This window comes from Aptenodytes forsteri, unplaced genomic scaffold, assembly GCF_000699145.1.
Source record: "Aptenodytes forsteri isolate BGI_AS27 unplaced genomic scaffold, ASM69914v1 Scaffold70, whole genome shotgun sequence".
NCBI classification, from domain to species: domain Eukaryota; kingdom Metazoa; phylum Chordata; class Aves; order Sphenisciformes; family Spheniscidae; genus Aptenodytes; species Aptenodytes forsteri.
Genome location: NW_008795690.1, coordinates 971,734 through 991,417, shown reverse-complemented (window position 1 = coordinate 991,417; position 19,684 = coordinate 971,734). Strand labels below are relative to the sequence as shown.

The window sequence follows — 19,684 nt, the reverse complement described above, 5'->3', positions numbered from 1 at the left end:
TTAGGTTGGGAAGCTGTGTTAGTGCATTTGTATCATTTGGATCTGAGCTGTCACTGTAACTGTGGTATAGATAACTGTAAACCTGATGACATGACCACAGATCGTTGGGAATTGACTTGTTTATTTTAAGGGCCAAATTTACAGAAAGTTGAGTTATAGAAGTAACGGTGATCTTAAAGGGCTGGATAATAGCAACTCATTTTTTAGCGGTACATTTATTTTTGTAATAAAAAGAACTTTAAAGGAGGACTTTCACTGTTCACTAAAGGGTGACAAAATTAGGGTTATAATAAGTAAGTAAAGTCAATGGTTTTATTTTGCCGGTAAGTGTGTATTTGAAAGGAAACAAGTTTTTCTTGTCAGGCTTTCAAGAACTTGGTGGTTGAGTAAAAGAACTAAAAGAAGATAATTACCTGTTTTTTCAATATAAAATATTAATAGGTATCAGTAGCTACAACGAGTGCTCAAAATTTATTCAAGACAACAGTAGCAACTGGAACATCAGCTTCTCAACAACCTGCAGTAATTACTGGTGGACAAACTCAAGCTTCAGCACAAAACCAGGGTCAGCCTCGGCTGCCGCTTCCACCTCATACAACAGCACAAGTACCAGCACAGCCCCAGGTCATACCAAGCTCTCCTGTACCTGGAACCACAGTTGTATCACAGGTAAGTTTTTTAAAATACTAGATACTTGGTTTTCTTAGTACTTCATTAACTTCTAAGGTCTATTCAGAAGCAGAAAGAACTCTTTCTTCATGCAAGCACACTTCCCGTGACGAAGCAAATACTTTACAAACAAGAAACCCTTCCCCTCATTTCAACTAAATGGGATACAAATTCTGAGAGGGAGGAAGAACACTTGTGGTCAGCTTTCTCCATCCTGCCATGTATGTGTCAGTAGTGAAAGAGCTATTCTGTTTCTCCAGACAGAGCAATCAGGCCTTCAGTCTATGGACTTCATTATTATCGTGTTGCTGGGCCTCAAAACTATGGTTACACTGAAGTGTAAAATTTCTGTTTCTCGGAGTAACTACAACATATAAAAATAATGGCTTGAAAAAATTAGAGCATCTGTTTTCCTACTGATGAAGAAAAGATTAGATATGATGATGTTTGAAGACTATTTCTAATTTGACATTACTGCTGTAGCTGCATTGTACAAAAACATACTGAATCAATAATTTAACAAATTAAGATAGCTTGGGGAACATTGTACATTGTGTATTGGGCATCTCAAAGGAGAATGCATCTCCAACAAATTGTTGTGTTACTTCTTATTTTTAAGGTTATTTCTATCAAAACAGACTGTAAAATATTAAATATATTTCATTGATTTTTTTTTGTTAGTATTCGTGAGGTATGATGTTCAGTTACATAAAGAAGTGAAGAAAATGTCAGGTAACTAGCAGCACTAGTAAAATAGCTGCAGATGTATTTCAAATGTGTCCTGCCTGAATTGGAATAATTTCATCATTTTCCCTCTTTATAGTGATCAGAGCATGCATTGATCCTGATTGGAAAATAGATTGTATCTGCTACTTGTTTTCTTTGACTTTTGCAGGAAATGCAAGAGAATGTGAAAAAATGCAAAAACTTTTTAGCTACTCTTATAAAACTTGCTTCTCATAATTCACCATCTCCGGAAACTCCCGTAATGAATGCAAAAACTTTTTAGCTACTCTTATAAAACTTGCTTCTCATAATTCACCATCTCCGGAAACGTCCCGTAATGTGAAAGCTCTGGTTCAGGATTTGTTGGTAAATATTTAGTTATCTTTCATTTTGTCAGTTGTCTATTAAGCTTGTTATTTACGTATGCTGAAAACTATTGTTTTGATCCTAACAATTTTTTTGCTGTAATGAAAGTGAAAGGAGTTGGGCTACATCAAAATGCAAATATTCTGTACGTTACATATCTTCAAAAATCTGTTAAAGGTAGGCTTTGTCTTAGTTTCTGAAAGGGGAAATGCAACAAAGTATTTCATATGCATTCATCAGAAACACTATTGTTTTGATGGATAATATTTTGGTCGTTTATTTAGAAAAATAGAGTAAAATACAGGATTTTTTCCTTGACAATTCATTGTTTCTTTTCCACCAAACCATGGTCTTTTCTGAAACAGTAAGAAGCTATTAAATGTTTTAACCACAGAGTGAATGTAGATATATGCCTCCACAACATGGTTTAGAGTTTCTAGGACTGAAGGAAAAGTATTTTGCTAAGCTGCTGAGTCCAAGCAGTTCTGCAGACAGATGCCCCTGCATGGAGCCTTAACTGCAAGTGGATTTCAAGAGGCAAAGTTGTGTTTCAGCTAGATGAGTCCTTGGGCCCAGAAAAAGTCTGACTTACTGTAGTCTCCAGTGCAACATATGTTTCAATGAATTGTGTAAACGCGTTGCAGACAGATGTTACTGTGGAGCTGGACAAATGGTCAAGCTTCTTAAATTAAATATAGTCTATGAAGAACTTGGATTTAAAAGTAGTTGATATGTTTCTTCGAATTCATTGACAGAGAAACCTTTGTATTTTAGACAAGCCTAAGACTTTTTCCAAGTATGAGCCATTCAACAATTACATTCAGTGGTTCCAGTAAAATCTTGTTTTAACTTTTGAATACTAAGAAAGATTAACTAAGTAAAGGTAACAACTTATAATATTTTAAACAAAGTGAGACACATATATAATAAATATATTTATTAAAAGTTGTTTTGGTTTCATATATTTACATACACACATTTATATAGGTGAAAATTTTATATATATATACACTTATGTATACTCTATATATGCATATGCTTTACATATATAGTTTTATATATATGTATACACATTGCGCTAAGTTAAATTGAGCTTTCAAAATTGGTTTTGGAATTAAGTAAAGATATTTTCTTATTACAAGGACTGAAATTTTATAGAGTTCTCCTGTATTAACTACTAAATAAACTACTGTATGTATTTCTCATATATTTGTAAGTGTATATTTTGTGAGTATATACACATATATATACATACACACATTTATATAGGTGAAAATTTTATATATATACACTTATGTATACTCTATATATGCATATGCTTTACATATATAGTTTTATATATATGTATACACATTCTGCTAAGTTAAATTGAGCTTTCAAAATTGGTTTTGGAATTAAGTAAAGATATTTTCTTATTACAAGGACTGACAAATTTTATAATAGTTTGTAAGGTTACTTCAACAACCTGGTTTTTTTATTCATATTTTTAAAAAGAAGTCACTATGTAAATGTTAGCATAGGAATCCCAAAATACCATTGGAATCCCAAAAAAGACTTGAGTGTTTGTGGGATTTCGTTGTGTCTTCAATTGTGCATCCCCAAGGGAACTCCCTGAATTCTGAGTGGCATGTTACGTATATAAATTAGCTCTTGACAGAAGGATTTTATAGATACAGAGGAGTTGAGGGACTTCAGCTTTGAAAGTTCTTCTTGATATGGTTAGCCTATTTAGCTAGAGATATATACATATGTATATATGTATATATACATATATTTTTCCAATATATGGAAAAAAACCCCAACCAAACAACTGAACTTGAGGAGTTGATGCTTTTTTTTTTCTTTCCCCTGAAGGATGCAAAGATTGATCCAGAAGAATTTACAGGCCGCCTTCAATCGGAACTCAAATCATCTCCTCAGCCATATCTTGTACCTTTCCTTAAGGTAAAGTGAATATTGTTCAGATAAATTTATTTCAATGCAAATATCAATACATTAAGTTTTAGAATATGCTTTTTAAATGGAATCAGCTTCACCTGTCTAGAGCAGGACTACTCAATTTTTACTTTGTGCTGCCAATTTCTGCCGAAATCTTCTTGGCTGGAAGTCACGTGCAGGCTCCATCTCTGTCAGGCCAGCCAGGTGCTGCTTACTGCTTTCGTGGCTGGGAGCTGTGGCTGTGTTCTGCAGCTGACTGCTCCCTGACGGGTTGAGAGAATGGTAAGAAACAGCGATTTCCTACGGGAGGGAGACCTTATGTGTTTGGGGCCTTGGTTTAGGTTTAAGAAAAATTTATTTGTCATCCAGAGCTGATCTGGAATTTACTGCTTGAGTAGCCCTGATCTAGAACGTTGTAGTAATTAGATTTATATAAAAAAGCAGTTACTCCCTCATTTGGAAATCATCTATTATGTATTCTGTAGTGATCCTTTACTGTTATAATGCATACACTTTTCTGTGGTAGTAGCTCATTTTTTATGAAGTACAGCATTCACATTTGGAATAGTTACAAGTTATTTCTATTGAATGCTTCAAGTAATTTAATAAGCTCTTCCCATATTGTTTTTGTAATCTACATTTGAGTCATTGATAACTTTCAGTGCATGTGTAACGGTGATTATGAAAAACTAAACTGGATAATGCTGTTGAAATAATTGATTAGCTGATCCTGCTTGTAATCTGGAACTAATCTATAATAGAAGTTCTAATGTGATACCAAATGGATTTATTGTTGGGTCCTAAGTTAGTATACGTGGGGGTAAATTTATCTTTTAATTGGTTCTTGTACATTAGCTACAATAGCTTCCATATGCAAGATGATGTACAAACATACAAACCGTGTTTAATTATGCCCCAACAAAACCACAACTATAGTTTTAAAAGTGTTTTTCTTCTAGTCCAAAACTTCTCAGTTTAGGGCAGATTTCCTCTCTTTCTTCTCTCCCTTCAACTTTTCTTCAGAACTCTCTCCCTCTGCTTCTGTTTTTTCAAGTTATCATTAACCCTTATTTGTGTTTTTTCCTGCTCTTACACTGCAGTCACTTCTAACATCGTGATAAGTTTTAACTTGTTTCCCTTCTTTGAAGTCCTTTCTTGGCAACAGGCATTTTGTTTTTAAATAAATATTAGAAGTTTAGAAAGAACTGTAGCTTGGGCTAAACACTTGCACTGTACAGCCGCCTCGGGGGAGCACTTCAAAAGAACACTACTACCACTTAGAAAGTAAAAAGTTTATTCGTGAAGGTACAGTATAGCCTTTTAGAACTATATTTTTTGGTTGAACTGGTCTGAACATGAAGCATACAATAGTACACTTTTCTAGTCCAGTCAGAATATATTAGATCAGTAATAATACAGTAAACAGCTATTGCTGTAGGGCATCAACAGTTAAATCGTCTTGTTCTAGGTACTGGAGGCATGTCAGGAGAAGTAAATTGGTGCAGCTTACTTCTTCTAGTATGCAATGGGAATAGAGTTGTTCCTGTGGTTCTGCCTTTTCTGTTTCCATTTTTTGCCCTTCCAAAGACCTAAGCTACAAGTTCTAGGTAGTCTTGAGGAGGGGAGTGTTAGATTTTACTGCTACTGTGGAATTAGGGCACATCAAAATCTACGGGGTTGCTAAATCTAAATTGAAAGCTTATTAAAAATGTAAACTGAACTTTCCCTCTTACAAAATATGTTCAGTCTTACTTCTTTTTGATGAATAGGCAGATAATAAAATTGGAAAGAAAGCTGCATTCTTTTAATTATGTTTACAGCAAATCTCAAAATATTTTTTTTGTCAACCTGCTAAATTTGATATTTCATAAACTTTCTTCTCTTTTTAGAAAAGTCTACCTGCATTGAGACAATCTTTACTGAATAGTCAACATTCAGTTTTGCAAGGACAGCCGTCTCAGCAGTCACTTCAACAAACCAAGCTATCACAAGTTATACCTCAATCTGCCTCTGGAAGCATTTCCTCTGTTGTCACAACGCAGACAATAGGAATAAGGCAACCAAACAACATTTGCACAGTCTCTGTATCAAATACAGTGCAGCCTCCTCAGGTTAAGGTGGTACAGTCAAATCAGAGTTCTCAGCTGGTAGGTACTGTAGTATAGAAGAGAATTGCTTAAGAAACTGAATAGCAGTTGTCAATGTTATTTTTATTGCAGCTTGTTTGGGAAAATACTTTTTTGTTTGTATCATATTCTGTGATATATAGTAGTACCTCATTTTATGGCATTTCACATGTATGTTCAACCATTAGTTTAGATAACATTATTAACATAGCTTAAATTTAAGAAAGTACGCTCTTGGCCTTTTCGTCTGGAATACAGTGATTGTTATCTGAGCACAGTGGAATTTGAGTTAATTACAAATGTAGAACAGAAAGCTTTTCAAGACTTACAGGCAAAAGTATAATTTTTAATGTGTCATTAGGTATGCTGCTTTGCTTAGATTAGTCTGCATTAAAATTGACTCTTATCTCATTTTAAACTCTTCTACACATAGTTATAAAATCTTGTAGAAGAATAGCTGTACTGTACCAGCATGTTTTGTTTAGAAATAGTGCCATACTTTGTTATTTACTGAAATATATCATTGTTGTGCATATTGGAGTATTATGTGCTTAGACTCATTAATTTCAAAGGCACTGTCAATAAGGCAACTATACAGCCACTTACTGAGTGTGGTGAATTTATCCCGCTTTTACATAGGATCTTGCATGTGTATTTACAGTTGTAATTAAAATATGTTTAGGATTTTTACAAGGCCTTGAGTTTATACAGGCATTATCATCCTTCAGGCAAAGATGTAAGAGTTTCTTTGTCTGTGATTTCTGTGTATGTACGAGTAAACTACTTGACTTAGGTTTCAAAATCAAATTAACAAGTTCCAGAAAGTGTGTAAAGTTGGTAAAAATTTGTATTATCAAGATTCAGAAATTTACATGATAATGTAAAACCTTACAGTGATCTATGCTTGAGTTTATAGGCTCTATAAAGCATATAAATAATTTGTACGGTGTGTGGAGAGAGAATATTTCTTTTGCTTTAATTTAAAAGTAGCAGTGCACAATCTGAAAATGTCCGAGCCATCTGAGCCATGTCTTTTGAACCTTACAAATACTTTCTAGCAGTTAAATTACTAACTTTAAAATGAAATTAATATAATTTTACCATCCTTTAGCGAGCATAGTTTTAACGTGTGAGAACATCTTAGGTGCTAAGACTTCTGACTCTGGCATTTTTAATACACACGAGACATTTGGATAGTTTGCACCTGAACTCAGCTGCTTTCTGTTCAGCCACTTGCATTCTTTCTTTTTCTAAGATGGGTTGTTCCCACCCCTTCTGGACTGTTGTATTAATTAGAAAAGTGTTCCTCAGACTTTTTGTGACTTCTTTTTGATTCATCCATGTTTTATAAGACTGAATTGACGATAGCTTTGGTTCTTCAAGGTGGGGGAGCAGGAACTAGTTGTAATTACAGGCAGTAGGTGTAAAAATTACTCCCTGTCCTGGGGAAAGCAAACTTCTGACAGCAGCTGACAGGTTCCTTACAAATATAAATGTTCATGGCCAGTAAGTCTAGCCCTACTTCATGCCACAATCTTAGGACTAACCTACTGCCAGGTAACATAGCTTTTTCCAATGTTTTGCAACCCACTTGAAACACTCCTGAGCCTACTAGGCAGGTTGCACCCCACCTTTTGAGAAACACTGATGTAAACCAAAAGGTGTCAGTAAGTCCACAGGAATTCTTAACTCTTATGATTATAGTTCTTGTGGAATATTTTCTGAATGGGCTAAAGCCAAATTTATGGGAGAGACACCTTCTGTGTCTCTCTCACGTCAGTGCATACTCAAAGCAAGCAATTGTGATGTTAACCTGAGTAGAGATTAACAATGTAAAGAGTTGCTCTGTCATCTTATTCAACATACCTATGCAATATGAGGGAGCTGAAAACTGCTAAAATAATATATTGTGGAGATTGATCTGATGGGCAAAAGAAGTTGTTTTTTCTGTCTGTAAGGAGGTCATAGGTCTAGGACTGAATTTTCATCTTACTGGGTACATGAAATGACCACTACATTTTCAAAAGGTAGCAAACTGTGCAGAGCAAAACTATGCTTAATACTGTTCCTTTTCTAGAAAATATTTAGGGAGAAGTGAATACATTAAAAATTATAATTTATTGGCTTTATTGCAAAACCGGCTTTCTGTATTTGCTTTCAATTTATCAGTAATTAGTTAATAGAACCAAACATTACGTTAACCAAGCACTTCTTTATGGCCCTCACATTAGTTCTATACAAACAAAAGCAGCATCAGACAGTAAGCGTTACTGCATAAAAAAAATCATATATACCACAACAACCATCAACTCAGGTGCCAAGCAGACAACCCAGAAGCATCTCCCTATCACACTAGTAATTGTTCGTCAGTATTGGCTTTTTTGTGGTGACAATGGTCATACTCTTCACACTTGTTAGTGCTTCCCGAAAACAGAGCACAGCAAAGAGCTGCTGGCCATCTTGCCTGGGACTTGTCCGGAAGAGGAAGATTACAGCTGGCTTGCCTAAGGGTGGCCAGCACTGATGGAGGAAACTGGCTGAGCTCCAGATTTTCCAAGCCTGAAGCTCACTGGAGAGAGTTCCAGCTGGCTTTGCAAACTGTCCAGCTGCAGAGGGCAAGCCTGTTTTGGAATATAGATCCTTTCATGCCAGCCAGTTTACAGTAGTCTAGTTTCTCTTACAATGTGGAGAATCCTTTAGGTGTGCCTTTCTTTTGACTTTTCTGTTTTACAAAGGGGTCAGATGTGGTGATAGTTCTTCCATTTATATTGAGGTATCTTGCAACATGGGAATTCTGTGTACGCTGTTCAGCTTGCAATGTAGATTGCACAAAGGAGACTTCAGCATTAAAATGTATAGTGTTAGTGGAGATGAAAGAGGAGACTATTTTATTCATTTGTTTTGTAAAGTATTGGAATCATGTTCCCAAACTATGAAAAAGCTACGGTCTGAAGAGCTAGATAGTGCTGTTAGTACTGGTAACTACTTCTAGCTAGGGAAAAGGGGAATAATCTTAGGCTAATATTTTATTGATGAGACACTAATGAGATAAGCCAGCAATCAATTCTTTTAATTGTTCTAAGCGCAATGTTCAAAGTTTGTCTAAGTTGTCATTCTTAGGGGGCAGGAGCTTTATATAGCCTTATATATGCAGACATTACCTGTCTTGTTCTGGGTGTTGCAGCAGATAAAATTTCTATGAATAAGAGAGACGTTCTTTATTAAATGTGTTGAAGTTGTAAGTAGGTTGATGAGTAATGGAGATTGATTAGCACTTTATATATTGTGTTGACACTGCATTGTAAGGAGAAAGTACTCCTGGAGGTTGAAGCCAATTATTAAATTTAAATGATAAAGAAACAGTAAGAAATTCAAAGTGATCCATCTTAATTAAAACAAATTTAATTATATGCAGAGCAATATAAAGATTTGTGCAGGTCTAGGATTAGGAAAGATGTATAGAAATACATCCGGACCCTTGTTGCTGCAGTAAATTGTGCACAGTGTCCAGAGGGGAGATTTCGCCATCTTCTAAGTTACATTAGAACAGTATTTGCTAAAAGATTTACTAACACTTTTCCAGGGCTCCCAAAAGGTGAGATGGAGTAATAAGAAGACACAACAGCAGAATAAGCATTATGTTATATGGGGATGTCCTGCTTTGCTTTTTCATTCTCTACTGAGGCTTTTTCTGGCATCAGTTTTCTGTTGTTGAATGATCATAATTTGTGCACATTTTAGTGACTCACAGGAAATAATTTTCTTTTTGTCCTGTGTGCAAGGCAGCTTAGAAATGGAAGAGTAAAAGATGGCTATTTGGATAAAAGGAGGGGTTTCTATTAATGAACTACTAAAGATGTAGTCGCTGACTTGGAATTTGGTGTACAATAAAATTTAAATAACAATGGTTGTTGAGCAGTAGATGTCTGGGATCCATTAACAGGAACAAAGCCTATATTTGACAAATTGTATGCCTATTTGAAATACAGGCTAGTAGTTTTCAGAATTGTTATCGTGGGCTTTACTTTCAGAATTTTGTGGGCTGTACCTTAATATAAGGAGGATATTGGCAATGAATGCTGTTTGGAAACTAGTAACAAAAGATGGCAATTAAAGGACAAACTTGCAAGCAAAGACTAAAAGAAAAGCTTAAAAGAATTAAACACACGTAACGTGGTCAAACGTTGACTAAAGCGGAGCATGAAAACATTTACAAATATTTTAAGGGTTTAAACAAAGTATATAGATGAATTATTTAGAGCGGTCTAAGAGAGTATAAATATGAATAATGGGATATAATTAAGCAAAGTAGCGTTTAAGCAAAATATAAGGCAAAATATCCTTACAGTAAGACAGTTTATTAGATGGTAGATGAGGCTTCCAAAGGCAGTGATGAAAAAGCCATCATTGAAAAAATTCAAAATTAGACCAGGTGAAATACTGTAGGAAGAATTGTATAATAAATTGGGGAGCAGGTGGGACAAGTGATCCAGTGGCTTTTGGTTTTATTTTTCTTCATTGCTGCTTTGAAAAGATATACCTAATGGAACAATATTGTTGTCATATTAACATTAAAAATTATGTGCTCAGCTTTAAAAAAGTCCGTTTTTTTTTTTTATTTGGGAGGAAAAATAATTGCTTATGCAAATTTTGAGGCACTGTTGAAAAATTGTAACTGTTACTATTACCGTGTGGTAAACAATGGTAAATATGAATTCTAGGCCCATAAAAGCATGAACATTGTAAGTTAATGCTGCCAGATTACATGATAGCTGAGGTTTGATATGACATTTATCTTCAGGATTGAGTAGACTGATAAATCACAAGTGGCATAGCCACAAGTGAGTTAGCAAGCGTTTACTCATGAGTGAAGATAAATGTCATATCAGACCATAGCCATTCTGAATTTTGTACATTTACAAGTGGCTTGTTTCTTCCTTCCACAATACTTTTTTTAACTTAATTGAGAGAAAAAATGCTTGGTAAGGGATATATTTTCCAAATTTATTTTCCATTCTTTGCAGAAGCTTCTATTTCCTATGCTTTTGTTTTTATTGCTGTATTTGATATGCTTAAGCCTTTGGATCAGATGCTTTTGTTGCAAAGTGTGATTTATGTAAATAGAGTCAGGCTGATTTTGCAGCCCTTGTCAAGTAAGGGGAAGCATATTGTTGGGACCCCATGCATCTGCATTGGTAAAGGAGCATCTAGATTGTTGAGACTTGCAAAATCCTTGTCCTCAAAGACTTTAGCAGTGAGTTCTAATCTAATTGTCCTAAAGGAGTTTTCCTTTCAATGGTTTGTAGCTAGTAGCTTTCATTTTTACTTAGTATCTCCTGTTTAGGTAAGAGAAAGAGAACAGAAGTTATCAGTCTTTCTGCTTTTATACATTTTATGTGCTTTGGCTGAATTCTTTCTCAGTCTGTATTTGTTGGTCATTTGTGTTGTTAATTATTGGTCTGTGTTCACATCTGTAATCTTTGTCCTGCAATAACATATACAGTAGAAGATTCACACCTGTCGTGGTATGGTCATCACCTTTTGGCTTGAGATGAGGACCAGAGAGCACTATTACTTTATTCTCATGTAGTTATTGAATCTAAGCTTTTTGAAGAAGGGCCTTAAGAAAAATGAGTATTTCAGCTGTCACCACTTTGTTATTCTGGTTATCAATAGTGTGGCTGGTAAATGTCCGTTTTTCATCTTCATAAAGTCTGCTTGTTTTGTGGAAGCACCTTTGTACAAACATCCCTTTTTACAGATGTGAAAATGAAGTGAACTTTAGAAATGGACAGAGTAGTAGTCTGAAGCATTCGGGAAGTGAGAGAAGGAACTTGTCTGGGGGAGCAGACAGATGGTGAATCAAAGTGAGCGTGACTAGTGGAGTGGAAAGATGATGGTTAAGGGGAGAAGCAGGAAGATGAAATAAAAAAGGGAGAATACTTTCTGTTGTGAGAAATGTGTCTTATTTTGCAGAAAAATGTTATTTTATAGAAAAAAAATTTAGGTAACTTTTCACATGTTACACTCGGAGAAGCAATGCCATGACTTTCTGCTTCAGTGTGTTCCTTGAAGAGCTCCAAAGCGCAGCAGCCTTAAAAGATGATTCTTCAACTTTTGACTGATAGATTGAAGAGGAATAAGTTGGTATATGACAGTACTTGCTGTCTCGGCACTGTCTTGATCATAATTTTGTTTAGTAATTTTGTTATTTTCCAAACTCATTATCAAATCCAGGCAATGGCTAAATCACATTAAATCTTTTTTATTTTCTGTGCCTTTGTTGTTACTGCTCTGCTGTTGTGCTTGCTGTTTTCAGTGGTGGAAATAATGAAAATGGCTTCCCTTCTTTTTAGTGGAGATGGAATGATGAATAGTTTCTGTAAACTTTGAAGACTTTTATATTCTGTCTTGTTACCTTTTCTGTCTCAGCACTTTTATAAGATCATTGATGTTATGATTATGGATGTAGCGGTAAAAGGTTGGAAAGGACTTCTGCAGGTGTCTAGTCCAACCTCCTGCTTACAGGTTAGCACGTTGCCCAGGGCCTTGACCAGTCATGTTTTGAGTATCTTCAAGATGAGATTACACAGCCTCTCTGGGCAAGCTGTTCCAGTGCTTGCCCACTCTCTTGGTAAATTTCTTTTTTCCTTATATTAAACTGAAATTTCCCATATTCCAACTTGTGCCCATTGTGTCACATCCTTCTGCTCTGCACCTCTGAGAGAGTCTGAGAGAGTCTTCTCTTCATCTTCGCATTAGGTGTTTGCAGACAGCAATAAGATCTCCCCTTTTCTGAAGGCTGATGTAATGTCCCTGATAACCTCAGTATACTAAAACATCCACTTCTGTATCTTCTGTATCAGTCTGGGTTAGTAAATTGGTGCTTACGAACTGATCATTTGGGATTCAGCATTGATTCAGCATCTGAATAGATAACATTAGATGGGGTAGACTCATTGTGTGTATTTTTAGGCTGTGAGAAATATGAAATAATTTGGTTAAGTTAATCATCTCCCAGACTAGCTTGCTAGCACCTTGTTCATTGTCTACACTTTTCAGGCAAAGTTAAGGACATAATAGTAATGTTTATGCTGTTGGGAAAATAGGCAAGAGTATTAGAACAGTTTGAATTATTTTAATTGATGAAGGGTGGTTTAGATTGTTTATAAATTTTAATGCAAGGTCAATGACCTCTGATTCATCAGTTTTTAATATGTCCCCTGTTTGCCTGCAAAGAAGTTCACACATCCTGTTTCAGAAACAAATTGCTAACGTTCATTCCTCAGTCATTTCCAGATCTGAAGGTTACATTTGTGTTGAAACGTGTCTTAAAACTGTATAGACACTGGAATTTAAGTTAGTGTAAAATGTTGCTCTGAGTTCAGGTGCAGTTGTTCCTTTTTGAGAGTACGTGCTTGTTGCTGACTGCTTTCTATATGGAATTTAAGATGATTTTGATCTGTGCCCCTTGGAAAAGTTTATTTCTCAATCATTTTCTACACTTCCAGCACTTTTACATACATTGAAGTCCTAGTACGGTACTTGTTAAAGGACGTTTTTTGAATGTGTTTGATAGTAAAGAAAACATTGCCATTACTTATGTCATCTTAAATGGTTAAATACTGTCCTATCTTTAATGGTGTTAGTGGCTCATTTTTTAGGGCATTTACATGAAAATATTGATCAGGTGAAACAGAACTTGATTCTGAACTGTAGAAGTTGCTTGCTTCACAAAGAAAAAAATCTAATCGCAGATGATTACTGTAATACCAGATAGTAATTCTATCCACAGGTCACACACATGTCCTTTTTGGCCTGGCTTCTGGCCAGTTAAGGTATGGCTGCTTGTCTTCACTATTCTCTGAAAACTCATCCAATAAATTATTGTAAAAGTGGCAACATTCTCCTTCTTTTTCATACCAACGTAGTCTTTTTTTTCCTGTGGGCTATTCTGTCTCCTTACTTATTAAAATACACTTGTACATGTTTCCTGTGCATCAAAATGCAGTCAAATTCAACTTTTCCCCTCATTTTCACTTATCACCTCTATTTCTTTCCTGTTTTTAAGCATGGTAGCTACTTTATTCTTTCCCCTCTGAGTGTCACTATTTACTTACTGCCTGTCTTGACCAAGTAAATGTACATCCATTTGCTCTGTTTCTGTGCTTAGTACAAATGCTGCATTTTCCTTCAGTGTCCATAGTTGAAGCTGAATCCTTAATCTTTTTTTCCCTTTTCTCTTTCTGCAAGGTAGCTATTGCTAATACTTCTGCATCCACAGGTTAATTATGACTTTTCACCTTTTAATATTTTAGGATGTACAGAATGCAATTTCGTAATTTCAAAATGGCCCTATTTATTTTTTCTCCAGACTGCATTACAGGTCTTGTTCCCTCATTACTCTTTTCTTGTTTATAGTTTTCACCTCTCTTTCTTCCGATTTGGGAGCCCTGCTGATGGAACAATTTCCTGTTTGTTCCGTAGCCTCTTCATTCTCTACTTTTATGTCTCATTTGAAAATACTGTTTCTCCTTTCCTTTTCTCCATAGCATACTTTGAAGTCAGAGATTTGGCCATTCATTATTCAGCTAAATAATACGGTTTTAGATGCACTTTGTAAGAATAATGCTGACTGGTGCTGAATAAAGGTGCAGTGGTTCCTGTTTGCTTCACGTCGTGGTGTGTAGCATGGCGTATTGTCTTCTAGGAGGGAATACTGCATTTTGTGGGTGTGAGACTGAGACGTGCAATTCAGAAACAGCAGACACATTATGCAATGGGAGTAACATAGTTGTGACTGTGAAGAGCACATGACTTCTGAAGTTGTCATGCCTGAGTTGTGGTTGTAATCTTATTCGCAGCTATTTGCCCGTGTTTTGTTTTCAAGATTATTTACAGATTTTTTTTCCAGCTCTGCAGCATCCACATGTCTTTTTGAATCTTCTTTTCATTACATCTGTACCTGCCTTGTCCCTGATTTCATGAACGTACATTTTGCTGTCGCTTAGACATGACCCTTGCAGGTTTTTTCTTTTTTATTTTGATTTGTTTATGGGTCAAATTCTAAGTTTTTAACCCAGTTTCAGTTTTGGGTAAGGACTTCAGAACTTGGCTTAGTAGTAAGTGAAACCTTGAGAATATCCAATTAACATTTAAAAGATGAATAGTACGATCACCACAAAACATTGTTTTCTTTCTTGTGTATATCTGACTTTGGAACCCATAATATTTTAGAATTTACTTTTAGTATATATTTTCTTTAAAAAGCGTAGATATAGAGTGAAAGGCCTAATGCTTGTAGGTGGATACCACTAAAATTATTGCAGCATTTTCTTCTACAAAAATGCTTTTCTTCCTAGTAAAATTTCTGAAGACAAAAGTCTAAACTTTAATATTAACCTTACTACTTTGAAATATATTTTTGATGAAGGTTGTGACATGACATTTGTGTCGAATATTATTTGATTTTTTTAAATGCATAATGGCAAAATAGGTATATACACACACACACAACCGCATGCATTACATGAATATGACTTTTGTCACTAGCTGGTTGTGCTTTTAGAGATCCACATGCTTATATTAGTAATTACAGGTATTAGTATATTTACGTTGTGTGTGTTTGTGTATAAAGAGTATAATATAAGTATACTTTTTTTTAATAATAGCAGATTATCCAGTCAACATCTGCTCAAACTGTGAAACGAAACCCTGCTTGCCAGACTACCCAGATTAGGATGCCAGTGGTAATAACTCAGACCATTAGACCACAAGGTATGGGTTTAAATGTTTTAGTGAGATTGTTACCTTTGTGTGAATTTCATTGTAATTACAAACTAGTAGCATGGGAAAAACTTACACTGTTGACATTGGCAGGCTTGACATTTATTTTTTACTTCATACTGGCTGAGGAATGCATGTTTTCACTATGCAGTTTCAAGGTATTTCAGACCAACACAGTGAAATGTTTTCAAACAACCTTAGGACTAAACTCTCAGTGCTTAGCTCCTTACTCAGCAGTTTTTCATGGAAAGTTCTGAAAGAAGTCAGGAACTTGACTCTTACTGTCCTAAGCTCTAACTCTGGGCCAAGAGAGAAATTACTTATTTTTTTCCTGAAGCCTAGAGGATGCCTCAATTTAATCATCCTACTTTTAACTCTTACTCCTGAAGCGGAACATGATAGTCACTGTCTCTGCAGCTATAGAGGTCAAGGTAGGAGTCCTAGAGAAATTTCTCAACCCACGTGCTTTTTTTTTTTTCTTCTCCCCTGCCAGTACGTGTACTCTTTGGTGAGGTCAGAGACTGACTGCAGCACCCTGACATGCCATGATTAACCAGAGGAGCAAGAGGTGTAGTTTGTACACAACTTTGTCATCTGTCTGTGCACAGGTGGATTAATGTCTGGCTGATACATCTCACTTTTTAAGAGGGTTCTTGAAGCCTTCTTACGTTCTAATAAATATCCATTTGTTTCTTTCCACCACTAGACCTGTTACGCTCGGTTTTTATTTTTCCTGATTATGTGTGAGAGTATCTTTTTGGATGTGGGCATTTAGATGATCGAGGGTTTGTAATGGAATACAGAGCTTGTCATCTTTAGGTATTGAATCAGAAATCAAACTAGTTTAAATGCACATAAAAGCTATTGCTGCCTATTTGACTTTATTGCTTGATCTTTTCTGTTCTCCTTGGGAAAAGAAAGCATAAAAAACCCCAATGATCACAGTTAATAGCAGTTGATGTTCTACTTGCCCTGTTCCCTTCAGAAAATCCAAAGGTTGAATGGACATGGAGGCCAAGCTGTCACTGTAATCCTGTAGGCCATTCTTCCAAGTTAGGAAGAAACGCATGTACTTGTCATGAAAGATGTATATTTGATAGCACTGATACTCATGTCCTGAGTTTATTAACAGGGAAGGTATTTGGCATCTTATAGCATGAGCTTTCACTTCTGACTAATGTGTCTGAGAGTGAAGGCTGATTTCATTTCTTTGCTTGTTCAGTCTCTAAATTGTGAATGTCAACAGTGTGCCATGAATTTGCATGATACTGGCATCTGTCTTTTAAACAGTGGATTCAGAATACAAATTTATTCATGATAGCCATTGATCAGCCAATGAAATGCAACTTAACTGGCAGTTTGGCTTAAGGAAGACAATGGCTCATAAAGGCCAATTCATGCAAAGCCCCGCTTTCAGGTGAGCTTATCCCTATTTACAAGCTTGTTTAAGCCTGCCACTATATTGTTTTAATTACACAGACAAAGCAAACAGAATAGAAATTTAGAAAACATCCCATTGTAAAACTGCTCATCCTGCAGCCCACGTCTAGGGAAAAGTCCGCCTGTGTGCTTGCAGCTCTAAGAAATGCCTCTATGGCATACTGTCAGATACCCGTTTATTTTGATCTTGATATATTGTTAAAACTTTCTACTGTAAACACCAGTATAATGATATTTTATACTGGCCTAGGTATTCCTGTAGAAGGAGTTAAGATACTGGAATAAGATGTGGTCTATATAGAAAATTACAGTAGTATAATTTTGTGGAGTGTGACTTTTTAATGATAGTTACACCAGAACTGAGCTGACTTCCACAGAATGGTGCATTTTCCTTCTCAGGTAGGAGTAAATCTCCTAGTGTAATGTGTCTTTACAGTCATATTAATGCACCCATGTGAACAGACTGTAATGCTTTTTTTAAACAGTAGTATAGATAAAGTTGGCAGGCTTTAAGGGCTTTTATATTAATAAAATTACTTCCACACCAGGAGAAATAACACTATAGTTATTGCACGAAAAATTCACGCTCCTTTATCAAAGTACTTATTAGTATAATAATTAGGTGAATTGCATCTTATGGATGGGGGAATTGAGCCAAAGAGTAAAATAATTTTTTATATATATCTTATTTCCCTAGATCATGCTACTTAAAATTTTAAATGAGGACCCAGTGGTGAAAGACTCTGTATGTCATTACCAATCCCATGAAATATCTAGGCCCACAGGTGATATTATTTTTCAAAATATGCCCTGCCTCATAATATAAATTGACGTTTTAGCCATATTTTGTGTCTAACTGCTTAATCATGCACTGTTGTGATTTAAATCAGAAAACTTGTATGTCATCCCAAAACTTAAATTTACTTTGCCAGATCCATTTAAGTAGAATTACATATACATGGGGTGAAAGAAAGTGAGACTTAATTTTTCCATATCCAGTGTAGACATACTGTTTTCCTGAGACCAAGAAGTTAACTACTCTGTTGCTGTACCTTTTTGGTTTGTGTTTTTGGGGTGTTGTTTTTTTTTTTTAATCAAAAGTTATCATCTGTAGAAAACAAATCATTGATACTAGTTCTAAAGGAATATGATATTAATTCTGGAGGAGTGCCACTGTTACCTTAATTTCGCCATTGCAATAATTTTCGAGGTTAACATACTTTTAATCTCCTAGATGTTAATTGTAGAAAGCAGTGATCCGCTAATTTTTGTTACTGTATTATTTCTTTCCTTCCAGTTCACTTAGTAGAAAACCTTTCAATTAGTTCATCTGAAATAGATAAATGAACTGTCTGGTCCATGAACTAATGCTATCTGTGACATCTCATGGACCTTAAATATTCTGATGACAAAATATTTTTGTTCCCCACTTGGAGCCTGAAGTCCTAAATCTTGTTTTATATTTGCTGATGTTGAGAGTCCACACAACAGTTTATTTATACAGACTGAAGAACTGAACGAACACCGTCAAATTAGTTTCGCTTTAAGATCATATGTTGAAGTTGATGAAGACTTCAAAATAAAAAAAGTAATGCTGGCCTCATTCAAAGCTAACACTTTTGTTTTAGCAAAGAAGTATTCTTAAAAGGATTTGTTGGGGTAGTTGTGTTTCAGGTTTTTATAATTCATGAAAGAAAAATAATGTAACTCTACTAGGGTTCATACCATGCCATTTATATGCAATTGAGTCGTAGATGTGCAGGAATAACTTTCGCATACTTCTCAAAGTCTCAAACACTATATTTATGTAACGCTCAATAAAATTGAGTGATATACAAGAAAAAGGTGAGCTCTTTTAAGTCAAGTAGACATACAAATTAAGTATTTTCACATGCCAAAACACAGGTGGTATTAAAGGAAACACAAAATATAACCCAAGTAGACATGTGTTTAAGCAGTAAAGGAGGGCTTACTCCAAAAGTTTCGTTTGTCAATGCTTTTTCAGTTGCATACTGGTACAGTATTTTTAATAATAGTAATACAGGTCTGTTGATTTACTAATCAGCAACTTAAATTTGTAATTGATTTTGGTTAGATTTTTCCAAATGTCAGAGAGGAATTAATATCCATTTTTTAATTTACTGTCACAGGAAGCTGAATGTCCACCGCACTTCGGCTCATTTAGAAAGCCCAGTTTTACTTCTACGTATAGACCTGTAAAGTCTAGATACAGAGATGAATTACTTTTAAATCATCGTTTTAAAAATAAGAAAGTGAAAGACAACCTTTATGAGGGGGGTTATAGCAAATTTTACAATAGTGTTTTTTCTTTTACATACAATATAAAACATTTTAAAATATTTAAAGTAATGTTTTCAACTCTGAAAATATGTTTTTCACTGCAACAAAGAACAATGACTATAAAGAAAAATGTAAAAGGCATAGTTAATACCCTGAGTGACTGTGACTTAAAGCATCTGTATTAAGAACATTTCAAATTCTGCTTCTTTATTCTGTGCAGATTATCTAGAAAAATGGTTTACTGGCAATTGCAAACACACTTATAGCCATTATGTGTATTATAACAAGTTATGGCCAGCGGTGTTCAGTTTTGGAATCTTCAGTATTCTGTA

At 35.2% G+C, this 19,684-nt stretch overlaps 1 protein-coding gene across 1 annotated transcript in view; it reads left to right on the top strand.

Moving 5' to 3' along the window:
- Positions 1-19,684, top strand: part of LOC103901903 (transcription initiation factor TFIID subunit 4) — a 151,312-nt gene that overhangs the window by 19,696 nt on the left and 111,932 nt on the right. The window contains 6 exon segments of the mRNA XM_019473018.1: positions 442-669; positions 1,565-1,586; positions 1,661-1,761; positions 3,616-3,705; positions 5,589-5,846; positions 15,497-15,602. Of these exon segments, the coding sequence (XP_019328563.1) occupies positions 442-669; positions 1,565-1,586; positions 1,661-1,761; positions 3,616-3,705; positions 5,589-5,846; positions 15,497-15,602 (805 nt within the window).